The 18,364-nt window shown below is 38.1% G+C and overlaps 3 protein-coding genes and 2 pseudogenes across 4 annotated transcripts; 2 read left to right on the forward strand and 3 right to left on the reverse strand.

Moving 5' to 3' along the window:
- Window positions 1-88: 88 nt before the first annotated feature.
- Window positions 89-4,740, reverse strand: LOC117616664 (L10-interacting MYB domain-containing protein). The gene is made up of 9 exons (XM_034346048.1): window positions 4,604-4,740; window positions 3,813-4,172; window positions 3,584-3,734; window positions 2,854-3,194; window positions 2,596-2,743; window positions 1,875-2,215; window positions 1,657-1,807; window positions 923-1,260; window positions 89-846 (listed from the first exon to the last, which is right to left on the reverse strand). The coding sequence occupies exons 2-9, from the start codon at window positions 4,143-4,145 to the stop codon at window positions 322-324; spliced, it is 2,328 nt and encodes a 775-aa protein (XP_034201939.1). The 5' UTR covers window positions 4,146-4,172; window positions 4,604-4,740; the 3' UTR covers window positions 89-321.
- A 1,032-nt stretch (window positions 4,741-5,772) lies between these two features.
- LOC117618120 lies at window positions 5,773-7,690 on the forward strand (annotated as a pseudogene).
- Window positions 7,691-9,223: 1,533 nt separating this feature from the next.
- LOC117618131 lies at window positions 9,224-11,294 on the forward strand (annotated as a pseudogene).
- Window positions 11,295-12,864: 1,570 nt separating this feature from the next.
- On the reverse strand, window positions 12,865-14,355 carry LOC117615205 (probable folate-biopterin transporter 2). Of its 2 annotated transcripts, none has more exons than XM_034344247.1 (5): window positions 14,296-14,355; window positions 13,577-13,835; window positions 13,384-13,479; window positions 13,149-13,308; window positions 12,865-13,054 (listed from the first exon to the last, which is right to left on the reverse strand). In XM_034344247.1, the coding sequence occupies exons 1-4, from the start codon at window positions 14,304-14,306 to the stop codon at window positions 13,216-13,218; spliced, it is 459 nt and encodes a 152-aa protein (XP_034200138.1). In that variant the 5' UTR covers window positions 14,307-14,355; the 3' UTR covers window positions 12,865-13,054; window positions 13,149-13,215. The 2 variants fall into 2 exon arrangements, with proteins under 2 accessions (XP_034200138.1, XP_034200136.1); XM_034344245.1 differs by having other exon boundaries at window positions 13,381-13,479.
- Window positions 14,356-15,113: 758 nt separating this feature from the next.
- Window positions 15,114-17,858, reverse strand: LOC117637913 (probable folate-biopterin transporter 2). Its single transcript, XM_034372969.1, has 5 exons — window positions 17,096-17,858; window positions 16,564-16,823; window positions 16,347-16,442; window positions 16,095-16,265; window positions 15,114-15,892 (listed from the first exon to the last, which is right to left on the reverse strand). Exons 1-5 carry the CDS (start codon window positions 17,460-17,462, stop codon window positions 15,293-15,295), a joined length of 1,494 nt encoding a protein of 497 aa, XP_034228860.1. The 5' UTR covers window positions 17,463-17,858; the 3' UTR covers window positions 15,114-15,292.
- Between the last annotated feature and the right edge of the window lie 506 nt (window positions 17,859-18,364).

An 18,364-nucleotide genomic window follows, 5' to 3' on the forward strand; every position in this document is an offset into this window, starting at 1 on the left:
TATTTGAGTCTCGCTTCTACCATTGTTATGCCTCACATTGCGCCTAAGTTTTAGTGCATAGGCTTTCTATTTTAATAGAATGAACAGAGGAACAAATTGCTGGCATGCTTGCTCAAGGCTTTGAAAGACAAGAAATTTAGTCATTTTACATTGCACAAGACTAGAAACCTACTTATAGATAATCCTTCTCTTTACATTGCAGAAGACTCGAAATCTACTCAAGGGAGGGGACTAAATGTTAAAAAGAAGAAAAAAAGAAAACAAATCAAAAAAGAGGGGACCTAACCAAAATGTGAGACAAGGTCGCTGAAACCATAACGGCTACTTTCGCGGCCGGAGCTTCCTTAATAACCACTTCTTGCGCAGTGCCGCATCCAAGGCCAAGAATGTCTTTGCCTTTCTCTCATCTTCTAATAGGTCACAAGCATCCAACATAAGCTCATCATCCATGTCTGGTATAGCTTGAATTGCATCGATTGCACTTTCTATTGATTTGTAGTTACTATCCTCTTTATTATTTGCCAGTTTTGTAACCAGACCTGCCATCTCTGCAAGAGCCTTTTGCATTTCCTTGCCTGTTTTCTGTGCTTTTGTAGAACGTCCCGAGTTTGATGGCATCACAGTTGGCCGCTTTCTCTGTTGATCAGACATTTCAATGTCCTCAGCTAATAAGTGCACATCTCCGGATGCTCTATCCATCTCTATTTCCAAGGCAATGAGGCCAGCTTCCATTCCCACACCCTGACCACTGAATTTTCCATCTAATTCTGTATTTATAAAAATCTTGCTCAAATCACTATAGCTACCTAAAAATGCATTTCTGTATTGGATAGCATCTGGGTGTTCCTGCAAACAGATCTTACATAAACAACTGGAAACTACAGATAAACAAGTTTTCGAGATATGAACAACCAGAACGCACCTTGATGTAGGCTTCCCAAGTGTCATTGTCGGCGGTTATCATTTGTTGACTTTCATCCCACATAAATCCACTGTGATTGAGAAGAATGCTGATGTAGTCATGCTGTTTCACCAAGCATAAATATCGATCTTCTAGGACATATTTATCACATTGAAGTCCAAATTTCATATTAAATGATTCAAGCATGTGAGCCCATGCTTGCTCATTGAATGTGTGATCTATCTTATTTCCTTGATGTAGCTGATCCAACATAAGATCAATAAAATAACGGTCCATTGCTGGTGTCCAATCCATCCTCAGAGGAACCCCAGTGTGAGACTGGTCATTCTTCTCCTCACCTACAAATGTTATTTTATTTTATTTATAAAAAAAACACGAGGATACAAAACATCAAGTCTAACACTAAGCAATAAGTACACTTCTAGACATGGCCTTCAAGTCATTTTAAGAGCACATGAGACAAAAGCTACCCTGGCACTGCATTTCGTACGACGGCCTAATATCTACTTTAGACCCATAAAGGGCATTAAACATTTCATCCATATCATTATGGAAGAAACAATTACAAATAAGAGTAAACAGGTGTAGCATCAAATCTATCCTATATTTCTCTGTTGGTGGTACATGCAAAGCAATTCATGTTCAACAAATGAATGTAATTTTATTTGTTTTTTGAATTTGGAACGTACATTACTGTAAAATCAGACTAATATGAGAAGGTAACAATAGCATACCAGTCATTAAAAATGGTAGTTCACCGCAAGGATCTGAATTGCATGCCAAACGACTGTATCTTCCATCGGAATTTTCTTCTCCAAAGATAACACACAATTTGTTGTAGCCTGGCACAGTTTTAACTCTATATTGTCGAGCATCAGGATGGTTCTGCATGCATTATATGTCAGTATAAGGGAAGCTACTAAATTTTTGAGTTAATCAAGGAGAAGTTTACCTTCACATAACCATCCCAAACATTATCTTCAGCTGCTATCATTTCTCGTGATTCATCCCACAAAAACCCGCCATGTTCAAGAAGACTCTTGATGTCATTGTACTGCCTTCGCAAATGTTTGTACCGGTTCTTCAGAACATCTTTGTCATGGTGAGATCTGAATCGAGCATTGAAAGATGTAACCATGTCAATCCACGCCCGAGTAATGAATGTTTGCCCTAGTTTATTTCCTCTATGCACCTGGTCTAGTAACAAATCAATGAGATAGCGGTCCATTGGAGGTGTCCAATATGTCCTTGTACGATCACTGACAGTTGGGGTCTGGCCCCCCTTTCCTTCCCCTACAGAATTAAATATCAAGTTAGAGTAACCCCTTCACTCTTGAGAAGATTTAAGCACCACAAAGGAAAAAAAAAAAAAAAAACAAGTAGAGACATTTAATGTGAAAAAATAGTACGACTCTTCTCGTCTATAACTGGGTAATTCTCATTTATCATTAAAACAAGCTACAGAGAATGAAATAAAGAAGAAACTTTTCATGATTGATAAACCCTAAAACTCCTCTTTATTGGTGACAAGGAAACTGAAAGACCAGCAACTTTCATACGTCATTGGGTAACATATTTATTTATAAGGAAATGAACAACAGTATGTGGTTCCCAGTTCTCTTTCCAGAGATTTGTACATCTCTAAGAATATTGTGCAACCAATTATAACTTACCAACTTTGACTTTTGATATGTCATCAACGTCTTTCTGTGGATGCAAATGATTGTCGATGCCAAGATCAGGTTCACTTCCAAATATTAGGAACATGTCATAGTAGTTTGGCAAGGTTTTTGTTCTGTATGTCCGTGAGTGAGGGTGTGCCTGTACTAGTAATCCTATATTAATCAGTTATTGGAAGGAAAAGTAATGGAGAGAAGGAAAAAATTACCAAAAAAAAGTGAATGAAAGATGAAACGTTCATGACAGTGTACCTTTGTATAAGCATCCCAAACATCATCATCAGCTACAATCATATTCCGCTTTTCATCCCAGGAAAAATCATTTTTTCTTAGTAAAGTTGCTGCATCACTGTAGTATTTCAACAATTTCTTGTATCGATGTCTTAAAACCCGTTTGCCATGTTGAGGTCCAAATTCTTCATTAAATTTAGCAAGCATATCTGTCCAGGCTTTCTTGTTGAATGTATTATCAGTCTTATTGCCCCTTCCTACTTGGTCCAGCATAAGGTCGACGAAATATTGATCCATGGCTGGTGACCAATCTGTCCTTGGACGCTCACTACTTGAAGGAGCAAGGCTGCCGATTCCATCACCTACATATTGAGAAAGGTTTAACTTGTCATCTCATACTAATGAATATGATTTAATTATGTACTAATATAAGTAATTTTAGAAAGTCAACCATCATTGATGACCAAATTCAGATTATCAGGCCATTGATTCTTGTTGTGCTCATTTTATGACTAACAATAAGCAGATCACCTATTTATCACAATGTTGAAGATTGTACCATAACTTCCTCTCAAAACACAAAAGAATGAGTTATATATGCTTCCTGATCAGCTCATCAAGCATGAGAACATTGCACTAGCAAACACCAACCTTCCAACACTAGTCTCTAAAATTGAACTATTGATAATTATTCAGTCCAACAACAAAGCAAACATTAGTCTTATGTTTATGACAAGGAAAGGATACAAACCCATGGCTACTCCTTGAACTTCATCATCAAAGTCTAAGTCATGGCTTGATCGACTGTATCTTCCATCAGCAGTTGTATACCCATAAATGAGGCACAAATCACTAAAATTCAAGACTGCTTTAGTTTTGTACGGTCGTGCATCCGGGTGAACCTACATGCACTTGATGTCATTTCACAGTTACGGAATAAATTGTTTTACAAACAACGAACGGGTACGGAAGCATTGCACCTTGATGTAAGCATCCCATATGTAATCATCAGCTACCACCATTTGACAAGCTTCATCCCAAGAAAACCCACTCTGGCCAAGAATATTCTTCACATCATTGAATTGCTTCCACAAACTTGTATATCGGCTTTTCAAAACATCTTTATCATAATGAGAATCAAATTTTCCATTGAACATAGTGAGCATGTCTGTCCAGGCCTGCTTGTTGAAAGTATGGCCACTCCTAGTTCCTCTATGCATTTGCTCCAACATAAGATCAATAAAGTAGCGTTCCATGGCTGGTGTCCAATATGTCCTTGAACGATCATTGGTTGCAGCGGTTTGGCAACCCATTTCTTTCTCCTCTAATGAACAGAAACTCTGAGAAGAGTTTAATCAGTTTTCTTATAACAAAATTCAGTGCAACTTCAACCAGCAATGCTTACGCTTACTTAGTATGAGAACCTCATACAACATGAACAATAACAAGCGATTAAAAATGTGATCAAAATTAAGCTGAAATCTGCAACCCAATTGGCAAATTCATTACACCCACGAAGAAAACATGAGCAAAACTTGAAAGTTGAATTCTTTAGCTTTTCAACCTTAAAAACTTAAATTTTTCTTCCACATTTTAAAACCAATGCAGCACAGCACTTGAGCATAAATTCCCAAAATTTGTATTGCAATAGGAATTTATTCTCTGACAATGTCCATGATTCCGAAAACCCAGAGGAGAAAACAGTATGCGATATATAGAAGATTCATATTCAAAGGTTTGACCAGATGGTGAAAAAGTTTGGTGCTTTTACCTGTTTGTAGTTTGTACTGAGAGAGACTTGATTTCCAAGGTTTTAGTTGGCGCCAAGGAGAATCTGTGATTGCCAAAGAGTTAACCCTAACCCGGAATAAGAGCAAAGCTTCCGAGGTGTTTGGTCACGGAGGCAAAAACCCTTTTCTTTTTGTCCTATATTTGTTTTGTTGCGTAATGAGCGTCCATTTTCGTGACCCTAGGGCTGCATGCATCTCTGAAGTAGAGTGGGCCAAGTTGGAGTGTCATGCTAAGCCCAAAAATAGGGTTTGCTGAGTAGGCAGCCCATACCCTACAATCTAAATAAGCCCACAGTCCGCTAAAAGCCTACAAACATATATAATCCAATCGTACATATATATCAAGTTGGAGGATAACGAAATTGAGAAACACTTGCATTGCATACATCGGGATGTTACTATGGCGGTATACAAGGCCAATCATGCATTATCATGTATTTTAAATTTTTTACATAAAATTGTATTATTGGTTTGTGATACCGCTATGGTTGGTGGTATACCTTTGCATGAAAATTATTCTCTGAATAATGCTACTCTTACCACATTTATATACCACATCTTTATACCATATTATGTGTCAGCTGATGTAGACAACTATATCAATTAATTAAAATTATTTAATATTTTCTTTTCTTATATGATTTATTCCAGTATTTATTTTTCTAATTATCTTAATTAAAATACACTTCATTAATTTAATTGATGTGAATATAATATGAACACACCACATTATATAATATAGAAATATGAAATAAAAATATGATAAATGTAGCATTACTCCCATTCCCTAGCCTCTTCGATAGATATTTGAGAGTGAAGCCAATGCGACCTTGTCAAAGCCGTTCATCCTGCCAATACAAAAGCTATTAAATCCTCGGGACGGCTAACTTTTTTTATGTATGCCATTGGTTCCTTTTGCCTCAGTAGTACTATTGTGCATGTCGTTTTGATGCAAATTGCAATTAAGACAAAAAACAGACTCTGTCAACTCAATTGGTCCTTTACCGCTTACATATATTTCTCAACCCAATGAAGACTTTCTTTGATTCTTTGCATTGCAGATTTTCATGCACATCTCTGAACAAAGCAACCATGTTTAAGCTGCAGCCAGGTAACCTTTCGTAATTACTACATGAATAATAATTGCTACATCTGTCTCTTCATTTTCATCAATCTTCTGCCTATCTTTGCTCATCAAACCAATGTCACGCCTCCCCTTTCGTTCACCATACCTCAGTTCAACCTTGATACAGAGAACATACTCTATGAAGGTGATGCCACGACTTCCTTAGGCATGGTAGAACTCAATACAGTCTCCCAATTGTTCTGCGTAGGGCGGTGTACCTATTCGTAACCTTTGCACCTATGGGACTCTGCTACCGGTTCACTAGCAGATTTCACAACCCATTTCACTTTCATGGTTGACACTCATAACAGTAGCAAATTCAGTGATGGGTTTGCCTTTTTCCTTGCTCCTGTTGGCTATCCAATTACACTTAACTCTGCTGGTGGTAGTCTAGGATTGTTCAACATCAGCACTAATTTTGCAGTGTCCAAAAACCAAAATTGTAGCAGTTGAGTTTGATTCGTACACAAATATTGAGTGGGATCCAAATGGACCTCATGTTGGGATCAATGTAAACAAAATCTCCTCAATTGTTAACACCAGTTGGGTTTTTAGCAGCAACAGAAGGAAGGTGGCTAATGCATGGATAACTTATAATGCTACCACAAACTACCTCAGTGTGTTTTGGACATACAAGGAAAACCCAAATCCTGCTTTTATTGACAGTTCGTTTTCGCTTTCTCACCGTGTTGACTTAAGAGAGGTTCTCCCCGAATGGGTTACTATTGGTTTTTCAGCTGCTACTGGAACAGCCCCTGAGCGGCATGTTATAAGTTCTTGGGAATTCAAAGCACATTTGGATTCTGGTGAGATACGAAACAAACAAAAGGATACGAAAATTAAGAAGAAATATTTGATAGGAGGAATTGCTGCTTTAACTTTGTTAATTTTGATGATTGGTGTGGCCTTGTGTAGGTTGGTTGTAAAGAAGCGAACAGTCAGGATTCGTGGACATGAAAATTACTCCAAGGATGTGACCTCCATAAATAAGGATCTTGAGAGACGAGCATTCCCTAAACGATTTTCTTATAAGGAATTAGTTGCAGCCACCAATGGCTTTGCAAACACTGGAAGGCTAGGCCAAGGAGGGTCAGGGCATGTTTATAAAGGAATCTTACAGGATCTAGGCTGTGTAATTGCTGTGAAGAAAATATTTGCAAAATCTGATTACTATGAGAAAATCTTCATCAATGAAGTCAAAATTATAAGCCGCTTAATACATAGAAACCTGGTGCAATTTATTGGATGGTGTCATGAGGAAGGCGAATGCTTACTTGTTTATGCATACATGCCTAACAGCAGCCTCGACACACATCTATTCGGATGTAAAACAACCCTGCAATGGAAGTTCAGGTATAAGATAGCTTTAGGCTTGGCCTCTGCCCTTCATTATCTACATGAAGATGCAGAGCAATGTGTTCTTCATAGGGATATCAAATCAGCTAACATATTGTTGGACAAAGACTTCAGCACTAAGCTCGGTGATTTCGGGATTGCAAAGCTTGTTGATCCATGGTCCAGGACTCAAACAATAGGGGCGGTAGGGACTTTTGGATACATAGCGCCAGAATATGCAAATGGAGGAAGGGCCAGTAAAGAGTGTGACATGTTTAGTATTGGAGTTGTGGCCTTGGAAATTGCTTGTGGAAGGAGGACTTACCAGGATGGTGAATTTCATGTGCCACTTGTCAGTTGGGTTTGGCAACTGTACCTTGCAGGAAATCTTCTCTATGCAGCTGATGAGAGATTGGATAAGATTTTTGATAAAAATGAAATGGAATGCTTGTTAATAGTGGGATTATGGTGCACTCATCCCAACAACAAGGGAAGGCCAAGAGCTGGAAAAGTCATGAAGGTTCTTGAGCTTGAAGCACCATTGCCGGAACTTCCACATGACATGCATGAACTTGAGCATCATCTGTCTCATCATGATCTCATATGATCATAGTACAACCACAAAATAGTTTCTTTTTTCTTCTTCTTTGGACTAGGGTTGTATCATGATTTTGAATTCATGAAGTCTTATCTTTGGATTTGGGTGCTAGTGTTTCTGTGACTTTGCTCGACATGCTTTTTCAAGTATATGTGGCTATTTCATTTGTTAATGAACTAGCATACTGCATCATCAGGTATTGACGTAGAGAACAGAACTTCATTGAACCTTGAACCTAATTAAGCAACTTAATTTGGCTTGTTATTCATCCAATCCAAGTATGTTTATGAAATCTAAAATGATCTTGATGTGAATTGTTTCTTCTTGGGCTATCAAATGTTCTCTGCTTCTCGAGTTTCAGTCTCCTATTTTATATTCTAGATTTCGGTGTTACTTTAGTTAGTAATTAGACAATACACACTAGATTATTTAAATTAAGGGCACTTCAATAGAACAAGTGACAGTATTTTAATGATTCATTATTATCATAATCTTCCATATTTAGAAGCCAAGAAGAACTCCGCAGGAGTATAGCCGGGATTTTTTTTTCAAAAAGAGTATAGCCGAGCGGCTTTACTGGGGTCTTTTTATATATAATTTTTTATAAATCGTATAGCCGCGCGGTTATACCCTTTTAAATATAATATACCTAAAGAGGAAAGCCACGCGGCTATACTATGGTTTTTTAATTATTAAAAAATAATATAGCCGCGCGGCTATACTGCTTTTGAGAAGTCCCCCCCCAAAATAAATAGTATAGCCGCGTGGCTATACTGGGAATTTAAAAAAAGAGTATATCCGCACGGCTTTACTGGGGTCTCGTTTCCTACAATTTCTTATAAATAGTATAGCCGACCGGCTATACTGTCTTTTTAATAATTGTTTTCCCCAGATTTTTGTTTATCGATAAGAGTAGTTTAGAGCATTAACCATTACTATTAGGCCACCCGAGTTTCTATTGTCCCCTTTTGACTTTTGACTTTTTCAGAGTTATTACCCTTATAAAGAATTTAGCATTTTCACATTTTACACGTACATACACATTTTTCATATTTAATACACTTATTTTTCACAAAATTTTCAATAATACACGTAAAATTCTTTCTAATATTTTCTTTTATACGTCCTTCAATTGGTTTATTCAACTCAAGAGTTGACAAATGAACCTGTGAAGTCATGACTTGACAATGTCGAAGGTTCCAATCTTAAATTTTAAAGAACCATCAATTCGTTGTATTGCATCAAATCCTTCCTTGTCTGTCTGTAAAGAGGATGAAAAAAAACAGAACAGTCAAGAAGGACTTCGGAGACTGCAATTGAATTGAGAAAAAAGAAATTGCGTATGAAATAAGCCCAAAGACTCCCATGCCTTTCAAAACAACTGTTGTTTTTCCAATTGATTTCATCCTGCAGTGTGTCCAGAATACCTAACATGGACCATTCTTGATTTTTTTATATTAAAAAAAAAAAACATGGACCATTTTAATTTCTTTGGGCTTTTGTTTTGAATGTCAAAGTCCTGGGCTTCTTTCCCTTTAAAACATGGCAATCCTTGGTCTTCATTACACTCTTCATAATTCTGACTTCTTCACTGAAGTTGCCACGTACATTTCTATTATTCGTTGCATTGCAGATTTTCACGTTCTTGTTGGTTGCATTGCGATGTCTCTAAGCAGGCTATCAACTTTCCGTCTTCAATCCTTGAAAAACTGCTCTATTGTTCTCTTCATGTTCTTCAATTTTTTCCAACGCTTTGTTCATCCACTTTCCTTCAGCATCAAACGCTTTGGTCTAGATGCAAACAACATACTTTATGAAGGTGATGCCGCGCCTTCTTCATTCGGAGTGATTGAACTCAGCACGATCACAGACACAGATATATATTTCCGCACTGGCCGGGCTACGTATGCAGAACCTTTGCACTTATGGGACTCTGCTAAACTGGCAGACTTCACTACTAATTTCTCTTTCGTTATCGACATTCGTAATAGAACCTTGTTTGCTAATGGAATTGTCTTTTTCATTGCCCCTGTTCACTATCCAATTCCACCAAACTCTGCTGGTGGTGAGCTAGGATTATTAAACAGCACCACTCGTTTTGAAGCATCCCAAAACCAAATTGTAATGGTTGAGTTCGACACTTTCACAAACCAATGGGATCCACTCGGGTCACACGTTGGGATCAATATCAATACCATATCCTCAGTTGTTCATGCCAGTTGGGATGCTGGCGGCAACAGTGGGAAGATGGCTCACGTACAGATAACTTACAGTGCTTCCACCAAGAACCTCACTGTGGTTTGGACATATGAGGAAAATACTAACGTGGCCATCTCTTCGCTTTCTTACGCTATTGACCTGAGAAAGGTTCTCCCAGAGTGGGTTACAATTGGATTTTCAACTTCCAATGGCTTTTACAGAGAGCGGAATGCTATATATACATGGGATTTCATCTCAAACTCAGAGAAGATAAGTACCAAAAAGAAGGAGAGGAGGGTATTCTTGATTGGGGCCGTTGCAGTTTCTGTCTTCATTTTGATTGTTGGTGTAGCCATATGCTGGTTGGTGGTAAAGAAGCGGAAAAACAGGATTGATGGACGTGGAAATTACTATTCAACAGCCTCCACAGATCTTGAGAGGCAAGCCTTGCCAAGAATTAGTTGCAGCCACCAACGACTTCGCAAACGATAGAAGGCTAGGCCAAGGAGGGTCAGGACAAGTTTATAAAGGAATCATACAAGATCTAGGCTGCACAGTTGCTGTGAAGAGAATCTTCCCAGAATCTAAGCACTATGAGAGCGTCTTCATCAACGACGTGAAAATAATAAGCCGCTTAATACACAGGAACCCGGTGCAATTCATTGGATGGTGTCATGAGCAAGGCAAGTGCTTACTTGTTTATGCATACATGCCTAACAGCAGTCTTGACACGCATCTATTCGGCTCTAGAACAACCATGCAATGGGATTTCAGGTACAAGATAGCTTTAGACTCGGCCACAGCCCTTCATTACCTACATGAAGATGCAGAGCAGTGTGTCCTTTATAGGGATATCAAATCAGCTAATATACTGTTGGACAACGATTTCAAGACTAAGCTTGGTGATTTTGGGATTGCCAAGCTCGTGGATCCGCGGTTCAGGACTCAGACAACAGGAGTGGTAGGGACTTTTGGTTACATAGCTCCGGAATATGCAAATGGAGGGAAGGCTAGTGAAGAGTCAGACATGTATAGTTTTGGAGTTGTGGCCTTGGAACTTGCATGTGGAAGGAGGACTCATCAGGATGAAGAATATCACATACCGCTTTTTCGGTGGGTTTGGCAGCTGTACCTTGCCGGAAATCTGCTCTCTGCAGCTGATGAGAGATTGGATATGAATTTTGTTCGAAACGAAATGGAATGCCTGTTAATTGTGGGACTATGGTGTACTCGTCCCAACAAGAAGGAAAGACCAAAAGCATGGCAAGTGATGAAGGTTCTTCAGCTTGAAGCACCTTTGCCTGAACTTCCACATGACATGCATGATTATCCACAGCCTCAACCTCAACCTCAACAACAAACTGGTTCCTCTCAGCTATCATTAACTTATAGCTTCGAAACTGTGGGTCGTTAAGGTAGTACAACGCCGCCACCAAACAACTTCAAGGGCAAATAGATGAAGTAAATTTAGAGAAATTCATTTCAGTGGTAATTTTTCTTATTAAGTGGGTTGGGGGGAACGTTTATTTGAATGTAAATACGTGTGTGCCAAATGACATGCACGATACCAAGATACATGGTGAACAGCTTGTTTTAGATCCAACCTTTTTCCAGCGTCAACTTTCGGTGAGCAACTTTGGCTTGGTCTTGTTCAAATGTTAATGAAATCTTTAATGATTTTGGTGATAATGATATGGTTTGCTACAAATTTACAATCATTGTTTTCTTTCAAACATGGCTTTATTGAAAAGAAACTTATGACCTTTCATAGAATAGAAAAGAAACCAAATGGTTATTTAAAATGAATAAAAGTCATTGTAGAAATTTGGTAGGGTTTTCAACATTGAACAGAAAGTTCCTTTATTCAAAATTGGTCATACTATGAATTAAGTTACTTAAAACAAAATTTAATCAATAAATAAAAGAATGTTAAGAGGATGATGTGAAATAGAGAGGAATGAAGGCATACCTTAAATCCTTGGTCGCCCGTTTGGGAATACTTTTTTTGGCAAAAAATATGCTTTACTTTAAAGTTAAGCAATTTAAGGTGTTCGGTAAAAATCAAATATCCTGATTATTTTAAAAGCAGTGATCTCTTGACAACATATTTTAAAAGAAGCCGAACCGCTTTTTAAATAGAAAAGAGACTTTAATAAAATTTTCTCAATTCTCATAATACCATCATTAATTTTTTAAAACGACATCATTTGGTCGTTGAAAAAACCCCAAGAAAGAAATCTGTTAATGTGAGGTTTTCATTGATTGAGTGAGTTGGTGGATTGAACAAGACAATTAAAATTTATGTGGTCTAATTGAGCTCAGACCCTTAGGCATTGGTAACAAAAGCCTACAACTTTCACAATTTCTACAAAATTTTCTGCTAAATTTCTCAAAGGAATTATTGCCATTAATATTTTCAGTTTTAGACCAAAAAAGAAAAGAAAAAACGGATAGTCTTTCTTCTCAAAATTAGCTTAAGTGATTTGCATTTGGAAAATTGAACTGATCTGGTTCTTATTTAATTCCCTGTGCAAATATTCTCACTGGAGAATATCCACTTGAAGATTCTTCGCCCTCGGGTGGCTGGAGCCGTGTGTTGTGGCCGGAGCCGTGATAGGGAAATATGGAGGCAGCGAGAGATATAGTGTAGGGTTTTTCGAGTAGAAATTGAATTACCTTGTTTGTTGAATGTAGCCATGTATTTATAGGGCTCTAGGCATCTAGGGTTTTTCAAAGAATATATTCTTATTCTTTCCCCAAATTGTAGAGATTGAGTCAATTAGGGATATGATTGGGATCAAATCACTAATTGATGATGATATCTCCAAATTGGATAATATCTTAATTTGGTGATATTATCTTGTTAAATAAAGGTAATATCTCATATTTAAGATAATATCTCTATTTTTAGTATCAATTAATTTGTCAAATAAATGGGCTCAATTAATTTACCTAGGAGATATTATTCTTATCCAAGTGGCGCATTGTGATTGGAAGCCGAAATATTTGTTCTACAAACACCAGCATCAAATCTAGCATGCCTGATAAACTATAAAGCAACTGAGTCCAGAAGAGCAAGCTCCGGAAAGGATGATCCTTTAGAACATGCTGATATAGTACTGCCCCAAAAAGAGACCCAACTGAACCTACAGAGAATATATATCCCACATTCTTCTGCATAAAGACTTGAATTGTTAAATTTATTTATTGGAAAATATACTCATATCTTAGTTTCTTAAATTCACTGTCATAAGTGACTGCCAAATACCTGAGAGAAAGATAGACCTCCTTCGAGTCTGTATACCAGTAGAACATTCCGTCAAGGATGTTCAAGCTCAATGCAACATGTACAAGCATGGTCTCCACACATCAGGGCATTTCAATGTTGTCCACATAGATTTTCTGGCATCGATAAAATTCTGCCTGACCTGCTCCCAGCATGGAATAGGAGATATTTAGCATGAAAAGAACCAAGAATCAACAGGAGTAAACGAAACTACTACCTGTGTGTAAGCGAAGTTGGGTGAATGAGGTTCATTGAGAAGAGTTCCAACTAAAAATACAAGTCCAGCTGGGATTGCCAACAAGCCGTCTACTCCCTACCAGAAAAAAGGAAGAAAACTTTATATTTTTAAACTGAAATATGAAAAGGAAAAGTTTCAAAGCTTTGAGCTGCTATAATCAAAAGAAGCTGACCTTAGGGCCTATAAGATGAATAAAGATACCACTGATAGAGAATCCCACTAGTGCCCCAATGGAGGAACTTAAGGCACACAGACTTTGCATATCAGATGCAAGTGAAGGATGATTAATACTGTTCTGTGCCACACAGGCATCTATGGTGACATCTGCTACAGCTACTCCAGAACTTCCTCCTGTTAATGACAAGACGGCAAACGCGAGGTGCAGCTTTTCATGGAATGATAACAGGAGCATGGAGATCACTCCCATATACCTATCATCAAGAAAACATGAACCAGCTAGTTAGGAAACCATGTCAGCAAGAAATTTCTAAAACCCCCAGATGGCATTTAAGGCAGAATGTGGTCTAAACACCATATGGCAAGTACTGACTTTTTTCAAAAAAGCACAAAAGTCAAGTGATATTCACATCTATTAGACTACGAAAGTGGAGCTAAAGCTTGTGGCATTTAAGGCAGAATGTAAACATATATCAATGGGATCTCAGAATCCCAAAATCGCTATGCAACCTTGAACATGAAAACCAACTTAAAAGTTTTTTACTTTTGAGCTAACAGGAAACTAATACTGGATCAGTTACCGGCAGAAATGAAATAAGGGTGTCTTCGATACCCAAAAATTGGGACAACATCCGTGAGGAGACCCCAGATAGGCTTGACCATCCAAGGAAAATAAATAATTCCTTGATAAAATTGGGCTTCAGAAGGCTGCACCTTTTGCACATTCTTCATGTAATATTTTGTGCCCACGCGAGAAAGAGCTCCACCCAGTCCTTGACTTATTCCATAAACAACAACCACCCCCCATACAAAACTCCAAGGCATTTCCATACAGATCATCTTGAACCATTGAATTGGCGTGCAGAGAGCATCACAACACCCTTTTTTGGGCTCATTTCCTCCACAATATTAGCAGAGGGATCAAGACTCTCCTCCTACTCCTCCTCCTCCTCCATCATCACTCACTTTCCTATACAGATTATCAGAAAACAACACCAACCCAGTTTACAGATTAGTGTTTCCTGAACTATGCTTGAAAATGAAGAACCCAGTTGAAGATTCAGATTTTCTCGAACTGGGTTTCTTCAAAGTGAAGCTTAGAACTTCTGATATTGGCTTTGGTTTCTGCTTAAATTAATAACCTTGAACCCGCTGACAAAACCTCCAGCACACACAACACACAGAAAAAACAAAAACTTTCAAACACAAAGACAATAGCTCTCTCAAATTAATTTTGCAATTATGGTAATTTATCCTTCTCAAAAGTAATAGATCAGGAAAAGGAAAACCAATTACTTCAAGTTCAAGATGCATCAAAAGCCTGGCAGTAGCTAGCCCCAAGGTAACAGAACGACCTGACTTTGACCAAACGGTTTACGGTTTACAGTTTACACCTTATCTTAACTTAATTATCAAAATCCGGTCTTGGATTTTGTTTTTACAGTGTTCCCGTAGTGAACTCTCATCAAAATTCTGTGTCAAGAAGTTAAATAGAAAACCTGCTTAATGGATCTCACTATATAAAGTTGGACTACCATGAAATACTTCTCCCATTTATAAGAAAAAATGTGGTAAATAATTAAAATATATATAACAATAGTACATTCATCATAACTCTTTCAAAGTATCAACCTAAAGCAACTTTGCCTTGGTCTTCTAAGTATGTTTCTGAAACCTAAGATGATTTTGATGTGAATGGTATATTGTAGGGCTATCTATCATCAACTCTGTTCACAAGGGAGACCAATTCAATGTTCTCTGTTTCTTGAGTTTCAATATCCTCTTTTGTATTCAAGATTTCGGTTGGAAGAATGGAAGAGTTGGGATCAACTCTAGGTACCAAAAATAGCAGACAAAGCGGAGCTAATCTCAAGAAGTTCCTAATCAGAATGGCCAGCCAGAGATTATCAAATTGTGTCCGTGTAACCTTCAATACATGCAGTAAGATGCCTCCTCCCCATGTTGCTGAGAGAAGTCCAACATTATCGATTGACATGAGCAGAGCAAAAAAAGTTCCTTCGATTCCCGGAGGACAAAGCTTTGAGCTAAGCACAAGAAGAGGCATCCATTTGAGCCTTCCAGTCATTTGAGATACACTTTCATCAATCACAACAAAGAAATAATCTGGTATGCCAAATTTCAAATTCAATCGCAAGACCAGCATCAAGTCTAGTGTTCCTGATAAACTGTAAACCAGTTGAGTCCAGAAAAGCAAGTCCCGGAAAGGATGATCTTTCAGAACATTTTGATAGAGTACTGCCCCCAAAAGGGAACCAACTGAACCGATGGAGAATATATATCCAACATTCTCCTGCAAAAAGATGTGAATGATTAACTTTACTCACATTGTACAGAGTGGTCCCTTCAGGGACATCTAGTAAAATTGGAATGACACATTGGACAAAGCGGTGTGAACTGATGTAAAAGAAGTTTTAGCTGTTGACTTCTTATTCTCTAAAATATACTGATTACTGAGATAATAAAATTCACTCTCATAAGTAATTGTCAAATACCTGTGAGAAAGATGGACCGCTCTTCGAGTCTGTATACCAGTAGAACATTCCATCAAGGATATTCAAGCTTAATGCAAGGGAAAAGTACATGTATAAGCATGGCCTCCATACATCAGGACATTTCAATGTTGTCCACATAGCCTTGCCAGCATCAATAAACTTCTGATTGACCTGTGCCCAGCATGCAATATTAGACCATGAGCATGAAAAGTGAAAAGAAAAGGACAACAATCAAGAGGAGCAAAGGACTACCTGTGTGTAAGCGAAATTGGGAGAATGAGGTTCCTTAAGCAGAGTTCCAATTAAGAATACAAGTCCAAATGGGATTGCCAACAACCCGTATACCCCCTACCAAGGAAGAGGAACAAAAAAACTCTTCTAATAAACAAAATATTTTTGTTTCAAACAGAAATATGAAAAGCGAAGAGAATATTTAAGCTTTGAACAGCTACAAGTGAAAGAAGCTGACCTTAGGGCCTATAAGATGAACAAAGATACCACTAACAGAGAATCCCAGTAGTGCCCCAAGGGAGGAACTCAGGGCACACAGGCTTTGCATATCGGCTGCAAGTGACGGATGATTAATACTGTTCTGTGCAACACAGGCATCTATGGTGACATCTGCTACAGCCACTCCAGCACTTCCGGCTGTTAATGACAATAGGGCAAGTGCAATGTGCAGCTTTTCATGGAATGATAGCACGAGCATGGAGATCACACCAATAGAACCTAATACAAACAAGACATTGACTAGCTAATCAGGAAACCATATCAGCTAGAAATGGCTAAATGTGTCATCTCATGAAACAATCAATCCATGTGGCAAGTTCTGACTTTGTTTTCCCAAAACTGATATTCACATCTATTAGAATATAGACACTTACAACTTCAAATTTAACACTTTGAATGTTATCCTTAATTGAATATATGACATTGAATATCAAAACTAGAAAAAGTTTTAACTTTTGAGTTTATCAGGAAACTAATAATGTATCTTTTACCTGCTACAATGAAATAAGGCCGTCTTCGATACCCGAAAATTGGGAGAACATCCGTGAGTAGACCCCAGAGAGGCTTGACAAGCCAAGGAATAGAAGTAATTCCTTGATAAAATTGTGCTTCAGAAGGCTGCACTTTTTGAACATCCTTCATGTAATATTCTGTGCCCACACGAGAAAGAGCTCCACCCAGTCCTTGATTTATTCCATAAACAACCACCACCCCCATTACAAAACTCCAATGCATTTCCACACAGAGCATTTTGAACCAATTGATTGGTGTGCAGAGAGCACCAGAACACCCTTTTTTGGGCTCATTTTCTTCCATCATGTCACCAGAGGATTTAAGATCCTCCTCCTCCTCCACCATCACTCTCTTCCCAATACAGATTTACCAAAAACAACAACCCAGTAAACAGATCAGTGTTTCCTGAACAGTGGAAATCTGTTTCCTGCTTCAAAATGAAAAACCCAGTTAAAGATTCAGTTTTTATCTGATTCTCCTGAGGGAAGCTTAGAATTTCTGATCTTGGTTTTGGTTGCTGCTTGATAACCTCGAACACACACAACACAGAGAAGGAAAAAAAAACACAAGGACAGCAGTAGCTTTCTCTACTTAATTCTGCAATGAATGTGAAATTTATTCTCTCCGCAAAATGATAGATATCTGGTAATGAAAGCCGAGGACTTCAAGTTCAGATGGATCCAATGCCTGGTAGCTAGCTCCAAGGTAGCAGAAGGCCTCTTGCCGCCAGGTTGACTTTAACCAACCAACCGGTTTACTCTTTACACCCTCCCTAAATTATCAATATCTGATATTAGTTTTTAGTTTTTACAGTTTAACCGTTGGGTAGTGCCTCGCTCTCTCTCATGTAAGAATCTGAAGAAGTTTCGGCCGCAAACATTCGACTCAGCAGAAAACGAACAAGAGAAAAGTAATTGCTTTCTCAAAAGTCACCATCCCGCAAGATGGTCAGAAATTCCGATTTTTTTTCCTTCTTTTCTTTTCCTTTTTCCTCTTTGTTTTTTTTTGGTTTTTGGTTTTTTGTTTAAGTCTTTGAAAGGAATAATATCATGTACATGGGACTTCCCTAGTTATGATGTTCTGACACCTGGCTGAATGCCACTGGCTCCATGAGCACGGAAGTGGGGACATGTGAGTCATAAGGATATAGCTTCCGCTTGTGACAAGGTGAAGTCTCTCCCTTTCTGGAACTGGAAAGACTTGTGTTAAGAGGCCGATCTTGTTCTGATTTGAGTTGTGTTGTTAGT

Source organism: Prunus dulcis, chromosome 1, assembly GCF_902201215.1.
Source record: "Prunus dulcis chromosome 1, ALMONDv2, whole genome shotgun sequence".
Lineage (NCBI taxonomy): Eukaryota > Viridiplantae > Streptophyta > Magnoliopsida > Rosales > Rosaceae > Prunus > Prunus dulcis.